This window comes from Lagenorhynchus albirostris, chromosome 20, assembly GCF_949774975.1.
Source record: "Lagenorhynchus albirostris chromosome 20, mLagAlb1.1, whole genome shotgun sequence".
Lineage (NCBI taxonomy): Eukaryota > Metazoa > Chordata > Mammalia > Artiodactyla > Delphinidae > Lagenorhynchus > Lagenorhynchus albirostris.
In genome coordinates, this window is record NC_083114.1 from 43,271,654 (window position 1) to 43,296,479 (window position 24,826).

The 24,826-nt window shown below is 37.1% G+C and overlaps 1 protein-coding gene across 3 annotated transcripts in view; it reads right to left on the minus strand.

Moving 5' to 3' along the window:
* LOC132511954 (RAD52 motif-containing protein 1-like) overlaps positions 1 to 24,826 on the minus strand; it is a 51,830-nt gene that overhangs the window by 14,338 nt on the left and 12,666 nt on the right. The window contains exons 2-7 of one of the 3 annotated variants that reach the window (XM_060135779.1): positions 24,094 to 24,165; positions 17,440 to 17,511; positions 13,909 to 13,980; positions 13,199 to 13,279; positions 6,953 to 7,024; positions 6,336 to 6,410 (exon numbers count right to left, since the gene is read on the minus strand). In XM_060135779.1, the coding sequence (XP_059991762.1) occupies positions 6,336 to 6,410; positions 6,953 to 7,024; positions 13,199 to 13,279; positions 13,909 to 13,980; positions 17,440 to 17,511; positions 24,094 to 24,165 (444 nt within the window). The remainder of the gene's footprint in view (positions 1 to 6,335; positions 6,411 to 6,952; positions 7,025 to 13,198; positions 13,280 to 13,908; positions 13,981 to 17,439; positions 17,512 to 24,093; positions 24,166 to 24,826) is intronic. The other 2 variants (XM_060135781.1, XM_060135780.1) reach the window with 2 other exon arrangements.

A 24,826-nucleotide genomic window follows, 5' to 3' on the forward strand; every position in this document is an offset into this window, starting at 1 on the left:
TCTTGTTGGAAACAATGTAAACGAGAACTCAGTGGAATAACATCTTTAAAGTAGTGAATTGAACTCTATCAACCTAGAATTCTATACCCACATCTGTCAAAACAAAAGCAAAATAAAGACTATCTCAGACATACAAAACCTGAAAGAATTCATTACTAGTAGACTTTCCCTATAAGAAATGTTAAAAGAAGTATTTTTAAGCAGAAGGAAAATGTCACCAGATTGCAATATGTATCTACACAAAAGATTAAGAATACTGGAATTGGGACTTCCCTGGTGGTTCAGTGGTTAAGAATCTGCCTGCCAATGCAGGGGACATGGGTTCGATCCCTGGTCAGGGAAGATCCCACATGCCGCAGAACAACTAATCCCGTATGCCACAACTACTGAGCCTGCGCTCTAGAGCCTGTGTGCCACAACTACTGAAGCCCATGCACCTAGAGACTGTGCTCTGCAACAAGAGAAGCCATCCAATGAGAAGTCGGTACACCACAACGAAGGGTAGCCCCTGCTCGCCGCAACTAGAGAAAGCCCAGGCAAAGCAAAAAAGACCCAACGGAGCAAAGAAATAAATTTTAAAAATACTTTAAAAATTTTTTTAAAGGATTTTAGTCAATCAATATATGTCTCTGACCACAATGGAATTAAATTAGAAATTTAAAATGCTGAAAAAGCTCCAAATATTTGGAAACTAAACAACACACTTCTGAGTAACTTTGTGGTCAAAGAAGAAATCAAAAGGGAAATCAAAAACTATTTTGAACTCACTGAAACTGAAAACATAATATGTCAACATGTGGGATATTGCTAATGCTGTACTCAGCTTCCTCAATTTCCACCTTAAACTGGAAAAACGAGAGCAAATTAAGCACAGAGTAAGAGAAGAAAGAACACAATAAAGATCAAAGTAGAAATAAATAAACTGCAAAATATAAAAGTACTATAGATATTAAAAGGATAATAAGGGAATATTATAGAATACTTTATACCAATAAATTCAATATGAAATGGACAAATTCTTTGAAAGACATGCACTACTAAAGTCCAAGTGGCTTAACTGATAAATTCTACGGAACATTTAAGGAATAAAATAATGCCAATTCTACACAAACTCTACCAGAAAGTTGAAGAGAAGGGAATACTTCCCAACTTATTTATAAGGCCAACTTTCACTATACCAAGATTAGACAATGACATTACAAGAAAACTATAGACCAATATCTCTCATGAACTCAGAGGCAAAAATTCTTAACAAAATTTTAGCATATCAAATCCAATAATATATAAAAAGATGATACATCATGACCAAGTGGGGTTTATCTCAAGAATGAAAGGTTGCTTTAATATTTGAAAATCAACTTACCCAACTTAGTACACTAAAAAAGAAAAATCAGGACATCTCTGGTGGGGCAGTGGTTGAGAATCCACCTGCCGGTGCAGGGGACATGGGTTTGAGCCCTGGTCTGGGAAGATCCCACATACCATGGAGCAACTAAGCCTGTGCACCACAACTACTGAGCCTGCGCTCTAGAGCACGTGACCCACAACTACTGAGCCCATGTGCCACAACTAGTGAAGCCCGTGCACCTAGAGCCCATGCTCTGCAACAAGAGAAGCCACCGCAATGAGAAGCCTGCATACTGCAATGAAGAGTAGTCCCTGCTCGCCACAACTAGAGAAAGCCTGCGTGCAGCAAAGAAGACCCAATGCAGCCAAAAATAAATAAACAAATTAAGAAAAAAAAGAAGGGAAAAATCACATAGTCATTGCAATAGATGCAGGAAAAGAATGAAAGAATCTAACATCCATTCCACATTAAAGAAAAGAACAGCTCTCAGTAGACTAGGAATGGAAGGAGACTTCCTCAACTTGATAAATGACTTCTACAAAATACCTAACATCATATTTTTTTTTTTTTTTTTTTTTTTTTTTTTGTGGTACGCGGGCCTCTCACTGTTGTGGCCTCTCCCGTTGTGGAGCACAGGCTCCGGACGCACAGGCTCAGCGGCCATGGCTCACGGGCCCAGCCGCTCCGCGGCATGTGGGATCCTCCCGGACCGGGGCACGAACTCTTGTCCCCTGCATCGGCAGGCGGACTCTCAACCACTGCGCCACCAGGGAAGCCCCCTAACATCATATTTAATGGTGAAGGACAAAGTACTTTCTCTCCAGGATCAGGACAAAGGCAAGGCTGTCTGCTCTCATTACTTCTATTTGACATTGCACTGAAGGTTCTAGCCAGTGCCATAGGGCAAAAGAAAGAAAAGAGATATTCAGAATGGAAAGGAAGAAGTAAATCTATCTTTATTTGCAGATAACATGATTATGTAGAAAACCTGATAGAATCTACAAAAATGCTACTGGAACTAATAAATGAGTTTATCAAGTTTGCAGGGTACACGATCAACATACAAAAAGATTAATTGATCTCAACAAACAATCAGAGATCAAAGTTTTAAAATACTACTTATAATAGAATCAAACATATAAAATACTTAGAATGAATCTGACAAAAGATGTAAAAGACTTACACACTGAAAACTGTAAAATGTTGCAGGGGGAAATTAAGGAAGACCTAAATAAATGGAGAGATATAAAGTATTCATGGATCAGAAGATTCAATATTGTTGAGACATCAATTGTCCCCAAATCGATTTATAGATCAAAATCCCAGTAGGCTTTTCTATAGAAATTGACAAGCTAATTCTAAAATTCATATGGAAATAAAGTTTAGAATAACTAAAACAACTTTGAGAAAGAACAAAGTTGAAGAACTAACAGTAACTGATTTCAAGGCTTATGAAACTACACCTTCAAGACACTGTGATAGTAGTGTAAAGATAGACAAAAAGATCAAAGGAACAGAATAGAAAGTTCTGAAGAAGAAAGATGTGGAGAACTGACTTTCAGGTTCAAAAGTTTTTAAGTGGAGAAACGATAGTCTTTTCAACAAATGATGCTGGAAAAATTGAATATCCAGGTGCAAAAAGAAAAAAAAAAAAGAAGTTCCATCCAAACCATATACAGAAATGAACTCAAATTGGTTCAAAGATCTAAATGTAAAACATAAAACTATAAAACTTCTAGAACAAAACAGGTGAGGGCTTCCCTTGTGGTGCAGTGGTTGAGAGTCGGCCTGCTGATGCATGGCACACAGGTTCGTGCCCCGGTCCGGGAAGATCCCACATGTCGTGGAGCGGCTGGGCCCGTGAGCCATGGTCACTGAGCCTGCGCGTCCGGAGCCTGTGCTCCGCGGCGGGAGAGGCCAAAACACCGAGAGGCTGGCGTACCGCAAAAAAAAAAAAAAAAAAAAAAACAGGTGAAAAATTTTATGACATTGCGTTAGACAAGATTTCTTAGATACAACACCAAAAGCATAATCCATAAAAGAATAAAATAGATAAATTAAACAGCATCAAAATTAAGAACTTCTGCCCTGCAAAAGACACTCCTGAGAGAACAAAAAGATGAGTCACAGAATGGGAGAAAATACTTAGCAACTTACATATTGGATAAAGGACCAATTTCCAGAATATATAAGGAACTCTCAAAACTCGAGAAAAATATAGATAAAAGATTCAAAGATATACAGATGGAAAATAAGCATATGAAAAGATGTTTGACATGATTAATCATTAGGGATGCCACAGTGAGATACAGCTACACACCTATTAAAATATGTAAAATTAAAAATATTGAGCATAGCAAATGTTGGCCGCAACGTGAAGAAAATGCAGCTCTCATACACTGCTGGTAGAGATGTAAAATGATCAAACCACTATGGAAAATAGGTATTTTTTAAAAACTTAAACATACACTTACCAATGATCCAACCATTCTACTTGCAGGTATTTACCCAAGAGAAATGGAAGTATACATCCATACAAAGACTTGTACACAAATATTCATAGCAACTTTATCTGTAATAGACAAAGACTGAAACAACTCAAATGTCCATCAATGGTGAATAGATAAATGGTGGTACATACATATAATGGAATACTATTCAGCAATAAACAGAAAGGAATTACTGATATATGCAACAATATGGATGAAGATTAAAATAATCATGCTGAGTTAGAAGCCAGTTAGAAAAAAGTATACCCTGTATGATTCCATTTCCATAAAATTCTAGAAAATGCAGACAGAAAGCAGATCAATGGTTGCATGGCAACTGGGAAGGGCGAGGAACGATGGGAAGGAAGAATTACAAAGAGACATTAAGAAACTTTCTGAGGTGATGGACATTTTGATTTTGGTGATGTCTTCATGGTGTGTGTATGTGTGTGTGTGAACACAGATTACTGTATGTCAGTTATATCTCAAAAAGCTGTTAAAAGAAATGATATTATATGAGAGAGCCAATTGGGGAAATTTGAATAGCAAATCTTTATTAAGTAATATTATTGTGTAGGAATTTAATTTATTTAGTACTGTGTGTTAGCAGTATTGTCGTTACATAGGGAAATACTTTTTAATATCGAGAGAGAAGGGCATCTAGCTTACAAGAGGGGGATCGCAATTGTGGCAGATGCTGTGGGAGGCTGAGGAAGATGAGGCTAGAGCAGTGACCAATGTGTGACGGCATGGTGAAGACAGTCATTGGTCAGCTGACCTGACAAAGACGGTTGGAACAAACTGCTAAATGCAGGGCCCTTTCCACATACTAATTCATGCAATCCCCTCAACTAGCCTTGGCATAACAGAAGGTTTCTATTAGCTTCCCATATTGTAAGGGGGATGGCACAATTTAAGGTGCAGTAAGTTGTGTAATAAACTGTCGCAATAGGGTCCTACAGAAATAGTTATTTAAACTGCAAAAAAAAAAAAAAGAAACTTGACCCTTCCCTCACAACATATATGAAAATTAACACAGAATGAATCATAGACCTAAATGTAACGATACAACTTCTGCAAGGAAACATAGGAGAAAACCTTTGTCATTATGGGTTAGACAATGGGGTCTCAGAGAAAGATTTCTTAGATAAGACACAAAAAAGCACAAACCATCTAAGAAAAGTTGCTAAGGGACTTCCCTGGTGGTTAAGACTCTGAGCTCCCAATGCAGGGGGCCCAGGTTAGATCCCTGGTCAGGGAGCTAGATCCCACATGCATGCCACAACTAAGAGTTCGCATGCCACAACTAAGAAGCCCATGAGCCACAACTAAGGAGCCCATCTGCCGCAACTAAGACCCAGCACAACCAAATAAATAAATTAAATAAATATGAAAAAAAAGAAAAATTGCTAAATTAGAGTTCATCAAAAATTTAACACTTCTAGTCTTCAGAGACACTTTAATATAATGAAGATAAGTCACAATCTGGGAGAAGATATTTACTAAACACATATTTGAGAGAAAGGACTTTTTCCACTGCTTTTTATATAAAGCACTCCTAAATCTCAATAACAATATCCAATTAAAAAATGGATTTGAACAGACACTTCATTTAAAAAGATATTTGCACATGAATAGACACTCAACATCATCAGCTATTACAGAAATGCAAAATGTGGCAAAACCACGAGATGCAACTACACACCTACTAGAAAGGCTGAGTTTTTTTTTTTTTTAATATAAGAATCAGGTGAAGATGTGGAGCAACCGCAACACTCACAGACTGCCCGTGGGGAAGCAAACTGGCACAGGCACTTTAGAAAACGGTCGAGCAGTTTCTTAAAAAGTTAAATACGCACTTAGCATATGATGAAGCAATCCCACCCTTAGGGATTTTACCCCAAAGAAATGAAAACATATGCTCGCACAAAACATATGTTCAGACACACATGTGACTGTTTTCAGAGGCTTTGTTCATAATAGCCAAAAAACGAGAAAAAACTCAAATGTTCATCAAACGATGAATGCGTAAACAAACTGTGTATCCAGTCAACTAGAATACTGCTCAGCAATAAAAAGGAATGAACTACTGACAGGGCCAACAAAACAGATGAATCTCCAAAGAGACTGGCTAAGTGAAAGAAGCCAAAACCAAAAAGCTACATACCACATGATTTCATTTATAAAATATTCTGGAAAAGGCAACATTATACGGACAAAAATCAGATTGGTGGTTGCCAGGGGCTGGTAGAGAGAGGAGGATGGATTGACTACAGAGGGACACGAAGGGGCTTCTGGGAGTGCAGACGTTTTCTTTACCTCAGATGTGGTGGTGGCTACAGAACTATACGTTTGTCAAAACACATCACACTGTGTATTTAAACACAGTGAATTTGGTTAAATGAAAATTATACATAAATAAACCTGACTTAAGAAAATAATAAAACAAACCTAAAAGAACAACTGAGTGAAAATAAATGTAAGAAAAATCGACTTACAGTTTTTCCAATTCATGGGTCATCATGAGGATGCTTTCAACTGTTGTAAGTGACACTTGTGTTGTTCCCATGTCTCTGAAGGAGAAGCCCAAACATGCGTGATAGAAAACCCAAAGACAAAAGTTCTAAACTTAAAAAGATACTTAACATGTGATTACTTCAATGCTGGCTTCTTACTTGCCATAGATGATAATCCAAAACAGCTCTTACTGAAGAAATTTAAATTTGCATCATCAAATTAATGACCTTGGTGCTGAACAGTACAATCATTTTCTATTATCCTGATTTCTCATTTTCATTTGCATCTACCTCTTTTGATCACTCTTTTTTAAAAAAATAATGTACCCCTTATTCCTTTTTTCTTTCTGGGATAAATAATATTCCTACATGCATCTACATGTTCCATATCTATATGTGTTCTTCAACACTGTTCTCATTCTCTGCTGGCTGTCTTATCCATATATATTCTTTCTTAATCCTTTTCTTTGCCAATAACTCTTATTTTCAATAACCCAGTTAAAATCTAAATTATGTCTTTTTAGCCAAAGTACTCAATCTTTGACGAAAGTAAAAAGGAGAAATTATCTCATGAGCCATGAAACTGTTGCAATACTTACAAATATTTTAATGCTGGCAATTTAAAAAGATGAGAATCTTCAACTGTTGTCAAAGGATTACGATTGAGAATTCTGAAAAATGGAATGGAATTAAAATTATCTGCATTTTCAATTACTTCTATGAAAGCTTATATTCATTTTTTTTGGTACGGAACTGGAAGGTTAAAAAAAAAATCATTTTCTGTCTTTACCTATAAATCACCCTTAGAATCTGTAAAACACTCTTTCACTGGGAACTACCCAGGTCTCCAGATGATAAAGTGGAGAAGAGAAACAAACAAACAAACAATAAAATAGAAAAAAAGTGGCTAGCAAAGAAAAAATATGCCAAAGAACTTTTTAGGTTAAAAACCCTCAAAGTGACTATGCTGGTAGGAAACCCTTGCTCTGTAAAAAAGTACTATTTCTAGTGTCTTCCATAATTCAAGGTGTTTTTCTTTCATCTCTACAAATTTTTAAAAATTTCATGATTTACACTACCCAGCTAAAGACAAAAATAGGGCTAATTCCTTGGTTCTGGAGCCAAAGAAGAAGAGATAAATCCAAGAGGAACTGGTGAAAGCCATACTCCCATCACATAGTCCCATGTGTATTCTTGTATCATAGCCTTTGTTACTGTGTATGTAATCACCTGTTTACTTGTCAGTCTCCTAGATTGTCAGCAACTTGAGAGCAGAGACCACACTTATTGTCATTATTCCTGTGCCTGACATAGTGCCTAATATTTGCTAGGTATTTAATAAATGTTTGCTGAATAAATAAATAACATTTTGTGTATATATCAATAAAACAAACAAATTAATTTTGGGGAACAAAATTTTATTCCAAAATCCTGGAATAGATTTTCTTATTAGTTCTTTCTTTCTTTCTTTCTTTCTTTTTTCTTAGTTCTTTAAAACAAATAAGGGGGCTTCCCTGGTGGCGCAGTGGTTGAGAGTCCGCCTGCCGATGCAGGGGACGCGGGTTCATGCCCCGGTCTGGGAAGATCCCACATGCCGCGGAGCGGGTGGGCCCGTGAGCCATGGCTGCTGGGCCTGCGTGTCCGGAGCCTGTGCTCCGCAAGGGGAGAGGCCACAACAGTCAGAGGCCCGCGTACCACACACACACACACACAAAAAAAAAATAAGGGGGGGAAAAACCCAAAAAGAAACAGGAAGAAAGAAAAGAATACCTGACTTTAGGTTAACTCTACTCAAGAATTATTAGCTTATTTTTGCAAAATATTATAAAGATAATCATCAAAAGTAATATCTTTTGGGTTGCCAGGCATCTGTGATCAGCATTTAACATTTAATCCTCACAGTAACCTTATATGATATATATATTACACCATTGTACAAATGAGGAAACTGAGGCACAGAGAAGTTACATAACTTGTCGTAAGTCATCAAGCTAGTAAGAAGCAGAGCTAGAATTTGAACTTAGTTCTGACTCTAAAGCCTGTGTTTAACCTGAATGAAAAAAAAAGGGGTGTGTGTGTTAAAACATCTGTTACTTTAACCTTAATTTGCAGAGCACTAAATATAGAAATACCTTTTCAAACTTCATCTACCCATCTGGGAAAGCCTCTATGAGAATTATATTTTCTCTATTTATTTATTTATTTCTCTTTTTATTTATTTTTTCCTTAATCATCTCTCATGATATTTAATTAGCGTATGGACGTTGAGACTTTATAGATTTTTTTAAAAATTGCAGGAAAATCAGTAAAAATGATGGAGGAAGGACATCTGAAAATTCATCCCTCCATAGAAGCAACAATAACAATAACTACAACAACAAAACTGGCAAAAATGGTCAGAATCAACTTCTGACCAATCACTTTAACCAACATGCTGGCAGGAAATTGGGGAGCAATTTCTTCAAGGAAAACAAATTAATTTTTGTAAGAAAAATGAGATCTGTGTTGCTTTAATTTGTCCTTGAACTTTGCTCTCCATGCCAGTGGTAGCCTTGAAAAACAGCCCACATCACTGGTACCAGAAGGAGCAGCATGGACTGGGAGGGCCTTCAAAGCCTCATTCCCAAAGAACTGTCATTGTTTTACATGTCTGGTGGTCCCCTGGAAGACCTCACTTGAAAGGTTTGCCTTTGACCTGACTCAGAGCTGTCTAGTGAGAAAAGCCTCTCCTCAGCTGGCATTTCTGGAAAACATTTTCAAGCAAATATTTTAACATGGCGGCTGCATGAGGCAATGGATAACAGTTGGGGGCAAAAAACAGCCCAACCGAAAAGCTTAAAAAGAAAAGCTGAGGAATGAGATGTCCACAGAGACTTTGAAATGTTCCAATGTATTCCTGGGAAACTGGAAGACCACAAGACATATTCCTGGGAATCTAGGAAGATAACTGTTAGCATTAATAAATGAGTTCAGCAAGGTTGTAGGATATAAGATCAATATTATTTCTACACACCAGCAATGAGTAATCCAAAAATGAAATTAAGAAAACAATTCCACGTGTAACAGCATCAAAACAAATATAACACTTATGGAAAAATTTACCCGAGTGCAAGATTCACAGTGAAAAGTACAAAACTGTTGAAAGAAATTGAAGAAGATCTAAATAAATATAAAGACATGCTGGATTCATGGACTGGAAGATAATCTTATTAAAATTTCACTACTTCCCAAATCGACCTATGGTTCCATTGCAATTCCTATCAAAATCCCAGCTGACTTCTTTCCAGAAATTGCCAAGCTAATTCTAAAATTCATATAGCAATTTAAGGAAACAGAATAAACCAAAACAGTGTTGGTAAAGTACAAAGTGAGAGGACTCAACACATCCTGGTTTCAAAACTCAGTTCAAAGCTACTGCAATCACAGTGTGGTACTGGAATAAGAACAGACATGTAAATTAATGGAACAGAATAAACCCTCATGTATATGGTCTATTGATTTTCAACAAGCATGCCAAAACAATTCCATGTGGAAAGAACAGTCTTTTCAAATGATGCTGGGACAACTGTACCTCCACACACAAAATAATGAAGCTGGACTCCTACACTTCACACCGTATATGAAAATTAACTCCAAATGGATCAAATATCCAAATGTAAGAGCTAAGGCTATAAAACTCCCAGAAGAAAACACAGGAGTAAATCTTTATGACCTTGCATTAGACAACAGTTGTTAGATATGACACCAGAAGCAGAAACAACCAAAGGAAAAATAGATGAGTTGGACTCCATAAAAATTAAAAACGTTGTGCTTCCAAGGACACTATCAAGAAAGTGAGAAAACATATAGCATGGGAGAAAATACTACAGGTGGGAAGAATAAGATGCAGTTGGGAGAAGAAAAGTATAGTAGTTGCTAGGTGTGACAATCTCAAAATTTTGAACTATTACAAATAAAACAGCCACCCTGAATCACCCCAAAGGGCAGACCCAAGTTATTTTTGTTTTTAGCGTTTATGCCTTTGTAAATCTGAGAAGCAGCCAGGATTCTAGTACATAGCAAAAAGTGATGACAGCACCCTGACGTGTGTAAGCTTTGGTGTGTACATAGCTATCTAAAGGAAACCAATGCTAGCTGAATGGGGGAGCATTAGGGTGGCTCTGTGACTGCAGCTCAATTTGCCTTCATAGTGTGGCCTCACCTCCCTCATTGATATTCTCAACAATGGGGTAAATAATTCAATAGGGATAAGGCTTTGATTTTCCTCTTATTCTCTCGTAGTGCTTATGTTCTTGGTACAATATTGATGTACCACAGACAAGCCAGCATGTGAATGTGCTCTGACTGGTTAAGTTACATAGACTTTCTACATTGTAGAGTTCTTCAGTTCCTAAAATCATGGAGCTTGTATTCTTAGAACCAATGAAGTGACTAAAAGAATTTTTAAAAATAAGCCATCAGTCTGCACCTGCGTAGATGAGTGAACGAGAAACACTTTAAAGCCAGAAAAAAAAAGTATACTTAACATTTAGGATTATCAACCACTGCTGGTTTTCCATAATATATTTCATTCCTGATTTTATCTGAAAGAGATATGATTACTACCACCATTCAAAGAGTGGTACTTTATTAATTAATAAGCTCTTGGCTCATCTTTGAGGTAGATTTCGGATTTAAAATAGACTACCACACTGCTAACTACTTCACCTTATGCTTGTCAATAACATCGAGGTGTCATTCAAGAAACCCACTGTCTTATAATTACCTGAAACCTAGTGATGAATCAAGGTTTTGTGGGGCCTGAACCTCATCTACTTTGGGAAATCATATCTAATAAAAACATGCAAAGTTATGAATACAAAAATCGCTAGGACCCCTCTCAAGACCTTGCAAGGGACCTATGCAAGTGAGGAGCCCTGAAACCTAAGCTTCACTGAATTCATAAATCCACCTCAGCTGGGGCCCTTTTCCAAACTTATTTAATGCAGGCAACTTATAAACACCCCAGTAATATGTCATTATAGGTAGTAAAATGACCTAACTCGAGGGTGGCATCTTCCCTTGGTGGCTTCCCTTTGGAAAGAGATGCAATAAAGTTTATATCTCACCATGGCAAATGTTTCCTGAAGCAAATTAGCTTTGTCTATTAGAAAGACTTAGCCCAAAACAAAGACTTACTATACTGTGACAATCTTTTGAAAGTAACTGTGAACGAGTTTTAGGAGTACAGTACTAATTTATTTCCAACACCAGATAGTTCTGATTCTTTCACTACCTTTTTCTGTCATTTAAGAGGCACACAAATTCCAAAGGAACAAGTTGGTGCCTCTTCCATCACAAATCTTTTCTAACCTACCACCCATTTTCTACTTCATCACCCCCCTCCCTCACCTTGTTACCCTGCTGCATAGATGCTACAATGGCTCTCATACATGTTTTCCCATCAACATCCATCTTTCTCCTTCCAGTATGAAAGTTTCTTGGGGACAAAGTCCCTGCCCTACGCGTGTTTGTATCCCCAGCAGTTAGTACAGTGCTGACACAGAGTGGGCATGGCACTCAGGGAATGTTTTTGAATGAATTCATTAATTTTTAAACTGTGATTTATTTATTTATTTGTTTATTTCCACAATGTATTTTCCTGTGTTGCCTACATAACTATAGTGAAACGCAGATTCTTATAAGGAACTCTTGGTGTTATAGGATGTTTAGGAAAGGTGGTGAGTTTAAGAGGTTGTATTGATGCTACTAAAACCTCCTGGTGAAGGGATGTCATGAGCCTGCTCTCCCTTGTGCTGGCAAAAGAAAAACTGACCCTTGGTGCTCTCTCCCCAAGACAGGCATCAGCAAACTAACAAGGGAAAGGAAGGAGGCCGCCGAAGATACGCATCTGCAGGAATTGCTAATCCAGCTCCAGACACAGCCTCAACACCTTCATTAACCAAAATGTGTGAACTGTGTGAAACTGGATTTCTGAACCACAAGACAGGTAAGAGAGTCTTTTCCAAAGCCAGGTGTAGAAGAGCTCTTTACCTTGAGTCTAAAATCGCCTTCGGGCCACTGAACGTACCCACTATCATTTTCTTGTGTCATGAGAAATCACAGAATTTTTGAGCTGAAGGGGTGTAAAACCCACACTTCTTATTGAAGAGTAGTCAGCAAAGGAAGTATATTGAATTAGGCTGCAACAATGTATTTTCCTTCTATTTTTCACACTACAGCTGAACACAAACAACGTCTTTTTCCATACCGTAAAGGTTCCTACTGGCCACAAATAATTCACTTCAGAGATATATGCTTTTTGAAAAATAATGTTCTGGGTGGCTGGGGAGAGCCCTGTGGTGGGTGTTCAGAAATTCTTTCTGCTTAACCATTTAAAAGAGCTAATAATGCTTGGGGAAGCACCCACACCTTTTGCTCCCTGAAGAACTGGGTGCTAAACTTAGTTCTTTGCAGCTCTGGGTTGCATACATTTTAAGCAGTTAGGAACTTTGCACATGAGCAGGAATCAAAGTTAAATTAAAAAGCGGAACTTCATGGACCACTCGCATAGTGGAGAGGCATCAGTGGGATTCCATGACAACGCTAATCTGAGCGTTTTTGCTTGGTGCCTTTTATTGCCCGTGCCAAAGATCAGTACTATGGAAAGCAGAGCGTTTCATATATATGAGTTAAACAAGTCTCTTGGCCTCTTTGTACCTTAGTTTCCTCATTTGAAAAAATAATAAATGGCTCTCAAGACATACTTTCCAGAATTCAAACTGGGCTTACACCCAGCTAACCAATAACTGCATGGTGTTTTTACACACAGTTTTTTACATGCATTCATCTTCTATTTCACTTACAACGTGTGTAAAAAGCGCATTCCATGCCAGGCCTGAAACGTTCCAAAGCTCAGTTCTGTGAGTAAATTGCAACCAAGATTTCTACAAAGAAAGACACATGCAAAAGAAGAAGAAAAATATATATTCTTTCAGAACTGTTATCGTTTGGCAATAATTCTAATTTATGTATGATGAAACATAACATCACTACTCCCTCCATACACTAATGAAATCTCACTGGGGAAGATATTATGATTTATACTTTCAGGATTATATATGTGGTGCATTAGATACAAAATAGTAAATGCTCATTAAATACTTGTGTTAAGTGATCTTTATTTCTCTAGAAAGGCAGCACTATTGACATTTTGGGCTGGATAATTCTTTGCTGTGGGAGGCTCTCCTGTACTGTTGGGTGTTTAGTAGCATCTGTGGCCTCTGTCCACTAGATGCCAGGAGCATATACAGTTCTGACAAGCAAAAATGTCTCCAGACACTATCAAATGTCACCTGCGTGCAAAATCACCCTGGTTGAGAACCACTGCTCTACAATGATTCACTCTGATCTGTGTAATAACTCTCACACTAATCTTTGCTAGAGACAAAAAGGATTTGCTACTAAATTTTAGCAGGAATTTTAATCATATTTCAAAATGAGTAACAAATTAATTTTAGAAAAAATTAAGCTTTATAAAAACGCCAAATATAATGAAATTATATTTGTAACTTACATAAACTGCAAAAAAGGTAGTGGTTCAAATGTACGTCTTTCGATAGACTGTATTTTATTGCAGGATAAATCTCTACGAAAAGGAAAAGGAAAATATTGCCTCAATTAGCTTTTAGATATCTAATTAGTAGGAATAACTAGTAGAGGTTAGCATGATAATAATAAATAAGAAGCTTTGGTCTAAACTCCAAACCTTAGGAATTATTATTTGAACCTTCCAGAGCCCCTAACCCTGCCTTCACCTCTCTTAAGAGTCTCACCTTCAGGATCTTCATAAATTAAATATACAACTATAGATCTTGATAGATTTTGGAGGTAATCTTTCCTGAGAGCAGAAGCATTGATTAGATTCCACCTTTTATGGTCACATCAAATTCTAGATTATGAGCTCAAAGTTTTTATCTCTATATATCATTATAATTTCTAATATTCAAAGGAATATTCTTATATTTACACACTTCCCAGTATAGTTCTGTTTTTCTAGGCCAATTCATTACCAGAAGAAATAAAAGATACCCTTTCACACAACTTGAAAGGAAGTTACTCCTCTCATTAATATGTAACTTTAATTCAGTATTACACTTTCTATCATATTGACTTTTATTCGAAAATACCTAGTCTTGACTATAGCTGACTATGTTATTTCCATTGATTCCAGCTTAGTCTCTCATTTCACCTGGATGGCTATAACTGTCTTCTGACTGGTGTTTCCATCTCTTCGCTCTCCGTTTCTAAGCCATCCTCCACGCGATCACCAGATTAACTCTCCGGAAGTTGTTCTCAAATACCAGCATCACTTGTGAACTTATTGAAGATACAAATACTCAGCCCTACTGGGGACCTCTGGAATCAGTAACTACGGGGGTGGAGCTTGTGTTTTCACAAGCCCTCCCAGTGGTCGGTTCTGTTGCAGACTAAAGCTTGTCCTAAAGCCCTGCTGTGGTAACATGGTAGCTTGGCGTGTTATCCTTGGCTTGGCCTCCAAAGCCCTAGATGATCTGGCTCTCATCTCCTACTCTTCCCACTTGTACTCTACAGGTACTCAGAGTATTTTTCCTATGTTTTGCCTTTCTCCCACTTTCCTTTTGCAAGCTTATTCTTCCCAAGATGTCTGTCATTGATACCCAATGGCCCTTCGAGGTCCCATTTAAACAGCATTGCTCTAGTAACATCTTCCCTGATCCAATTTGAAGTCTTTTTTCCCTCTTTTGTGCTCCAATACCAACTTATAGCTCTCATTGCCCATATTCATTTCTTTCTTTAAATATAGCTATTTTTGCAACCCATTTCCTCTGAGCATAAACTCCTTCAAAGTATGGACTAGATACTGCTTACGTGCATCGTCTATCACGTTTAAAGCCAACACGTGGACATAAAGCAAAGTCAAATATTTATAAAATCAAAAAATAGCTGGAGGGCTTCCCTGGTGGCGCAGTGGTTGAGAGTCCGCCTGCCGATGCAGGGGACATGGGTTCGTGCCCCGGTCCGGGAAGATCCCACATGCCGCAGAGGGGCTGGGCCCGTGAGCCATAGCCGCTGAGCCTGCGCGTCCGGAGCTTGTGCTCCGCAACGGGAGAGGCCACAACAGTGAGAGGCCCAAGTACAGCAAAAAAAAAAAAAAAAAAAATAGCTGGAGAGTGGATAGAAGGAGGAAATGACTGTTTTAAAAGAAATGTAATTTTATTACTTCATGGTGCCTCCACAGCACTTTGTCAGTATGGTTTGAGTTATATGTTTATTTTCCCTGTGAGATCATGAGTTGCTAAAAGGAAACCTGTCTTACCCGCCGTCGTGTTTACAACACTAGGCATAGTGCTTGTTAGCATATTCTTTTTTCGCTTTTTTATTGATTGGCATTTTTTTTTTAAGAATGAGAATACTTATGCTAACATGAAATAATCAGATTATAAAGTATTTCATAGCAGAAGTAATGAAGGGCCTAGTCCACTGAGCACTTATCTTATTTGTTTTTCTCCAAACTGCGTTGGTAAGGTTTGGAGCCCAGATGGCAGAGGAGATTAGTAAAAAGGTGATTGCCCCTTAAGGCTTGGAAGGTTTGATAATTAAAAGAACTATTTTTAGGGTCATGTGAGTCTCTTTATACCCACTTCCCTTGAGCCTTTTATGTTTGCAAGAAGAACCTATTTGCTAAAGAGGATCATTAATTGGCTTAATAAGGATTAATGACATACACAGCTTTGGATGCCATGGACAAAGGACAAAAACTGAGCTTTTATAGCGAAAAACACTGTTATCTCCTTAGCCCTAAATAAAAAGAAATACTAGGCAAGCATTTCCTCTTTGATAAAGAAGCTGGAGAGGGAATTCCCTGGCTGTCCAGGGGTTAGGACTCGGCGCTGACTCGGCGCTTCCACTGCTGGGGACCTGGGTTCAATCCCTGGTCAGGGAACTAAGATCCCAGAAGTCCTGTGGTGTGGCCCCAAAACCAAAACAAACAAACAAAAAACAAGAAAACAAAAGGCTGGAGAGATTTTTGTTAGGGGCATTATTGATATGCTTATTTAGTGTAAACATTTCTAAATATACCACTTAACCATCATCTGAAACATTCTTAATATTGGTATCACAATTCCTGCCTTGAAATCCTCAACAACAGCTTGTTCTTTTGGTAACTTAATGTGTTCTTAACAATACTGATTTTTTTTTTTGATGTGGACCATTTTTAAAGTCTTTATTGAATTTGTTACAATATTGCTTCTTTTTTTTATGTTTTGGTTTTGTGGCCATGAGGCATGTGGGATCTTAGCGCCCAGATCAGGGATCGAACCCGCAGGCCCTGCATTGGAAGGCAAAGTCTTAACCACTGGACCACCAGGTAAGTCCCTTGACAATACTCTTTACATAATTCATCTGCATAAATATTTAAATGTTAATTCAATTTAGATTAAATTATCAGAGTTATGAGTTAATGGCATTCATATTAATGTAAGGGGTCTGTATTTTCTTGTACTGTAGGTGACAATTTGAGGTTAACTTTAATTTCTCTCATTTCACTAAACCAACTTTTTCAAATCTTTGCTGTAAAGGCCAGATAAGTCAATATTTTAGGTTTTGCAGGCCACATACAGTGTGTGTTACTTATTTTTCTTCGTTTCTTTTTTTTCTCATTTACAGCCCTTTCAAAATCACTTTTAACTTATGGGCTGTATAAAAACGGACTGTGGGCCAGATTTGATCCATAGGTCATAAACAAAATATAAATACAGATGGAAAGTATATGAACACTTATATAACAATGTTCATATGGGAGTCTATAATTGCTCAGACCTCATTACCACTTTTCCTCTACAACTAAAGGGTATTTTTCTATCTATACCTTGCCTATATAATTAAAAAATTAAAAATGAATAGGAGATATTTAGGGCTAGTGATGGGCTGGGGCCCTACACAGACTTACAGAGCTGTAGAATTTTATTGCTAGAAGAAACTGAAGAGATTACCTAACTTGAACCCCTTAATTACTTTATAGATAAGAACTCATAAATAAATGATTAATAAATGATTAACTTACAAATATTGGAGGGATAGCAAGCCTTCAAATGAGTCCTTATGTAATTCACTCAAATAATTTTCACTGAGATTTCTGAAAAATGAAAGGTTATTTCTGGATCAAAATGCAAAATAACTACAACTATATACTACATAGGACTAACTCCTATATGTGAAGGAAAGCTGGGTAATGGTGCCACCTAAACAACCTAATTCTTATTTAATTTAGGGATGGTGATTTCTGCTCTGTTTTCACGTCCTCCTTTGTGTCCATCTCTCTCCATCACGCATGTGTGCACACACACACACACACACACACACACACACACACACCCCACCCACTCTTCCCACTGAATCATATAGTTAATGTCTACTCTCTAGATCACGAAGTCTCTGTTAGAACTCAGCTCTGGGTGGCACCAACGTTGCAGAGCTGCCCTTCCCTCCTCTCTTTCCCCAAACCTTATTGGGAAGCCCCACCCAGAACTGTATCAGGGCAAATGAAGGCATCTGAGTTTTTCCCCCATTAAAATTGTTTTGAAAACTAATATGTGCATAAAATATACATAACTGTTCAATAAGTCAATTGATCAACTGTTCAACTGTTTAAGAATTACAAAACAGAACCCCACGTAGCACCATTCATGTCAAGAAAGAATCCTGACAGCATCCCAGAAGCCCCCTGTGTGCCCTTTTCCAATCACAACCCTCTCTGTGACTTCCTAGAGGGAACCACTATCCTGACGTTAAGAATAATTTCCTCGCTTTTAAAATGTAGTTTTGCCTTTTCTCTATCAGCCATAAACAACACAGTTTCACCTTGCTTGTTCTTGAACTTTATATAAGTGGAATCATATTATATGTATTATTTGCCACATTGCTTCTTTCATTCAACATTATTTTGTAAAATTATTTCATTTTTGCCTGTACTATGTGGTGTTGCATGTCCAACTAACTGAGGCATCTGAGTATTTGAAAGTGGCTAATGTGACTAAGGAGTTGAATTTTTAATTTAATTAACTTTAATTATTCTAAAATTAAAATGTAAAAAACTGACAGTGTAATTATTGGAAAATGTTTATGTTAGCAACAATTTGCATATGTGATAATACTTTTTCGACTGTAAATTTTATAAAATCTAAATGCCGATCAAGTATTTGTAATAAAATTTAGCAACCAAATTGTGATTTCAAAGAGTTAGTATGGGAAAGAAATGTAAACTCTCTCATTAATTTTTATATCGAGACATGTAGATATGATATTACTTAGGATATTTTTAAGTACTTAGTATGAAAACAATGTAGAATATCTTATTAATAATGTATATAATGATTACATGTTAAAATGATAATATTTTTGGATATAAGGGTTAAGTAAAAGATATCCACATTTATTTCATCTGTTTCATTTTACTTTTATTTTTAAGTGGCTACCAGAAAATTTAAGATTACTTATGTGGCTTGCGTTATGTTTCTGATGAAGTGTATGACTTCTAAGTATGATCATACCACACTTTATTCATTCAACTGTTGGTGTATACTGAGATTTTTCTAGTTTTTATTTATTAAAAAGAATACTGCTTTGAACATTCTTGTATTTGTATCCTGATACATATTTGCCTGAGTTTGTCTAGGATGTAATAGGAATACAAAATTGTTTCCTAAGAAGTTGTGCTATTTCAAGCTGGCAGGTTGAAACATGTCAGGTCTCCACCCCTTCAACTTCCACCAAAATCGCTAAGAATGATACAAAAGATATAACATAAAATTCACAACCTTAGCTCAATGTGTGGGAGCAGCTCCACAAATGCTCCCCTACCAGAAACGTCCCGGAGCTACCTACAGGGTGATCCGTTGGAATAGTGTGGTAGGAGCAGCCTACAGCACACATCAACCCCACATCTTCCCTCCTTGATCCAGGCAGCAAAAGTATCTTCCTCTAGGCAGGAGCAATTGGTGTTAGCAAGGGGGCAAGGTCCCAGAACCCTGGAAGAAAGGTATGCACTCCCTGACTAGCCACTAGAAGGCACCTTCCACCTCGGCCTTATTCTCAGGGGAACCCATTGGGAGTAATAAGCCCCAACAGCTCATTTCACTTCTCCCCTAAAGCTGGGAAACAAACGCAGTAGCATCTCAACTACAAAGATGAATTACACTCAGGAATGACCAAACAATGTGACAAAGCCAACTCCATTAAGGACAGAAAACAAAAACAAACATTATAGCCAATGAATCAGAGTTAACAAAGCACAAGAGAACCTTAGGACAGCACAATTATTACCCTCAGACAGATGTAAGCAGATAATGCATCCATTAATCAACTCAGGAATATACGAATGAAAAGTGTTAGCAATAATTAAAGAAAACTCAGTATATGAGCAGCAGAAATGACAGTTAAAGAATAAATTAGGAAACTGAGAGATCCAGCCAATAACTTCTCAAGAATGCAGAATGAAGGGAGCAGGAAGGATTCACAGTCAAGCCTGACCCCTGGGTCTGCCTGAGGAATGTTAAGCACTTTGCTTCCCCTGGTCTCACACTAAAGACTAGGAACATGCTGTGGGGAGGAGGGGGTGGTGTTTTGCACCAGTTTCTTATATCTGATAAGCAGGAAGGCACATAGCCTGTATCCCAAGAGTGGAGTGAGGGAGTGGTGGAGAGAGCCAGTATAGAAGGAACTCTATAAGACGTCAAAGGTAGGTTTCTCTTGCCTGGAAGAATTCCCTTCCTTGCAGGTGATATTAACAGTGGTATATCCTTCAGGAGCCTTGGGGATCTGAGCACAGGCTATGTTGCCTTGTGAAACTATTTCCACTGAATTCTGCATTTAAAACGTTCTGCTTTTCACTCACAGTGTCTCTTGGTCACATATTTATATTAATTCCAGGTCATAGCTTAATTCTAGCTCATAAATTAATTCTTTACTCATAGCTTATGTGAATTAAAATATTACTACCTGGAAACTCTGCAACTCAGTTATTAAGGTGGTTCATATTATAGAGAATATAGTCACACACATTTTTAAAAGATCACTAAAACAAAATCACAAAAGGCTTCAATTCCCACAGAGAACTCTTGGATCCCTGAGCGTGATTCAAAGACCCTGACCTCAATTTGAAATTCACCATTTTAGGAGGAATCGCAGTGATTGTCAGAATACATGTTAGGGGGAATGTTCAACAGATGGTGTTAAGATTGATTGTTTTCTCACCTGTAAGTCGTGGTTTCGTATTTCCATGGAAGTGATTCAAAAAGAAAAACACCAAATCAATATGTCCAACAACATGTATGGTAACCCTTTTCATACCAACAAAGGTAGGAAAAAACAAATCTGTATGTATATACCATAAATGATATACAAACGTCACAGGAAATGATGGTCTATGAAAAAAAGCTGCACAAAAGTGGAACTCATATATACTAATTATAACTTTGAAAGTTGACAAGGATTCAGTAAGTACAGCAAAGAGATGGGGTCGATCCTCAACTCTTTATGACACTGTCTTCTGTGATTGGCTGATGCCCATATCAGACTGGTTGGAGTTTGAATATCATGGTTGGACAGGGGGTAACCAAACAGTATGTATTTCAAATTAATTGGGTTTCTTTCTGTGAAGATGTTTGCATGACAGGACAGTAGAAATTTTAAATAACAATGGTAAATTCAGCCTGCAAGTAAAATTTAGACTGAGAATGAGTCAGTCACCAAAAAATTACCCAAAAAGTGGCTTCAAACAAGCAATAACTGAAATAAAATACATTAATCTGTAGAACTTCAAATATTCATCTTGACTGAAGAAAAAATTTTAAAACTATGGGGAATCAGAGTTACAGCCAGATCTAAAACTTTCTCACACCATGAAATATCAAAACTAGGCATGAAGTAACATTTAAGAAAGACCAGGGTTCAGGTCTAAGGCAATCTTCTGAACTTCACATTCATTCTTGATTCTGTAATACTGACAATTACCCTTCTCTCCACCTCTGAAACTTCTAGGAAATTGAGAGGGCTCAGGGTTGGTTGGTTTGATTGATTTAACTATATATATATAATGTAAACAATAGGCCTTTCTGGAACTGATTTACTCTCCTTCCCCTGCTTTCTTTCTCTCCAAAGTACTTAGCAATGCTTGAAATTATACCTATCTATTTATTACACTTATATACTTATTTCTATTTATTTGTAAACCCCCTGAGAACCGGGATACTTGGGCTGTTTCATTCTTGGACCTGTAACCCTAGCATGTAAAACAGTTCGTGGCATATAGTACATACTCGAAAAATATTTATTGAGTGAATTCAGAAAGTGACAAATTATCAACTATCAGATACTTTTATTTAAAACAAATTATCCATTTATCGTCACTCATGAGGATAATTACAGGAAAAGAAATGTCTTTTTTCTCCCCTACATTTGTGACTCAATCTTTTCAGGCAAGAATCCTTTGAGAATTTCATAAATGCAATGATGCTTTTCCCTAAAAAACTGCACTTTCTTGAACACACGCAAAAGTGTGCACGCAATTTCGACTTGTGGATCATCCTTTTAGGGCAGAGGTCTGTGAATAGAGAGGACTGAATCCAGAGTGCCAAACTTGGATGGGAAATAAAATTACATCTCAGTTTTCACAAATCTCTAACTAAAATCAGCACTTCCTTCCATTATGAATGTAGGCAACGAACCACAGTAGATCAGCAGTATAGTTAATTTGGTCCCCAATAGAAATCACAGGTCATTTCATATCACGTATATGCTGCAGATACCTCGAAATATCATTTATTCTCATCACTACCCTGGAGTTATAACATTTATTAGACCTACCACTATATCTTCTTATTTAAAGCGTTAAGAGAAGCATATTTATTACTATTTCACTAATTTTAAAAATATTCTGAAAACTATTTCAATATAGTTGGTTTCCTTTGTTTTTCTATATATTTTGACTTACTATACATTTTAAAACATTATCCCAAGGACATAAGCTTCTGCAGCTTGCCAAAGAGTTATACACGGGGAAGCAGGAGGGAGGTTAAGAAATTCTGCTTTGGGGAACCACTGACCTCAAGTTAGGAACCTCTGCTTATAAGGTATAAACCTCAAGCTGACTTAGAAATCTTCAAACCTTACCAGACTCATGTTATAGTGTACCACCTCCCAAACACATGCTTTTCAAAAATTAATTTTTAATTTCAATTTATTTTTTAAAAATATGTAATATATATTCACATCTCAAAATTCCAAAAATATGTAGCACACAATTCAAACTTTTTCTCTTACCTCTGTCCCTCAGTCTACCACACCCCTCCACTCCCAGAGGAAATTATCTATTTCTTGTGCCAAATGACTTTCATTTTTCTTACAATTTTGGGAAATAAAATCTCCAAGTTAGGTACTATCACGGGAAATATAAACTACATATAGTATTTAGGAAATCTGTAAATTAAAAAAAGTGCTTGGTTCTAGCATTTTTTTCATTTCCAATAAGATATCAGACTAAGGGGGCATCTCTTTAAGGTGGTCATAATACCAGTTTTTAGATTGACTGTTATGTCTTTTATTATTAATTCAGAAGTCATTTATGACGTCAATTCAAGTTGAACTAAGGATATGACCACAGACTGTCATGAAAATTACTTGGAATGTTTTTTTTCCAAAATAACTTATGTATCTAAACTGACTTTTTCTACAAATCAATAAAAAAATAGTAACAGAAAAATGGGCAAAGGACAGACAATTCAGGGATAAAATACAAATGTTCAGTAAACATATAAAGATATTTAATTTCACAAATAATAAGAAAATTCAGATTCAGACGGGACCCCTTTTATTCATCTGTCAGATTAGCAAAAAAAAAAAAAAAAGGGGAGAATATCAGTGGTGGAAGGGTGTGGGGAAATGAATGCCATCACAGCATGGGGACTGGAGGGTAAGCTGGCATAACTTTTTGAGGGCAAATAAAATTTTATATATAAATAGTCTTCACCCCAACAATCCCATTTCTAGATAACTATTCTATAGAAATAAACGACCAGGCTCACAAAAATGCACGTACAAGGATATTCATTGCAGCAATGCAAGTAACAAGAAAACTGGACATAATCTAAACATCCTTCAATAGGGGCATTATTAAACTGTAACACATTCATACTATGCAATATTATGCAGGAGTTTAAAGGAATGGGGTAACCCTCTATGTACTGGGAAGGAAAGAAATCTAAGACATATCAGGAAATGAAGGAATCAAATTTCAGGATGTTAATTATGTAAAAAATGATAAGAAAAACACACAAACCTCTTTTGCTATCTGTAAATATGTATGTACTCAAACGTATGGAAAAGAGTCTGGAAGGATTAATACTAAACTCAAAGTAGTGGGTGTGGGATTAGGGCAAAAGGAGGGTTTTCACTAGGTATATTTCACTGTTATATATTGAGAATACAATCATGTATTACTTGTATAATGGAAAATAAGTTTAAATCGTCTCTTACTGATTTTCAAGAGGTCCTGCCAAATTTAATTTTTTAAATAAACATAGAATTTCAATCATTAGGTTGCTTTGGGATATGGAAGGGGAAGTACCTTTGCTCACAGGTATTGACCTCAAAATTCTGGACCAAGAAGGATCTTACAATGCAGTTAGCTTTTTGTATTCATATTTGGGGAGAGTATACTCACAGCTTCTCAGCCCAGTGGTATGCCTTCCATATACTTTCATCAAGGTAAGAAATAGAGTTTCCTTGGAAATTTCTGTGAAGAAACACAGTTCATATGCTCGAATAGGTAGAAAAAGAATGTAGAGAATAAGGCAAAGAATCATGGCCACCATGTAGGGAACATTCAAATGCAGAAAAGACCAGCTTTCTAATTCCCCCAGCTTCCCAGCTTCCCAGTGTGCACAATTAATAAAAACATACTGTGAGGCCACTGGCACAAACAATGAGGCATCCCCTCAGAACCTGACTTCCTATCAGTCCAAATTCTTGGATACATAATGCCAATTACTTTTTTCCCAAAATCACTTATGTGTCTAAAATGACTCCTACAAATCAGTGAGAAAAATGGCAAACATTTATCAATATCAGCAAATAAATATTAAGAAATCCTATGGCAGGCAACACCAAAGCTTTGGCTCAGTGCCCTCAGATTCTCTCCAGGTGTTAGAAGGATACGGGCAAGGCAATTAGACATTAGAGGGACTAATACGAAAATATCTCTTAAACATATTGCCTAGGGAAAAGCACAAGTCACTGAACAAGGAGTAAAGTTATTACCTCATTAGGGGAACAAAATGCAAAGGAAAGAGATCGGAAGGAAGGACACACATCAAAACAGTAACAGGAGTTACCTTATTGGTGGTAGGGAAGGTGGGGTGCAATTTTCACATTTTATCCTATATACTTCTGTCACA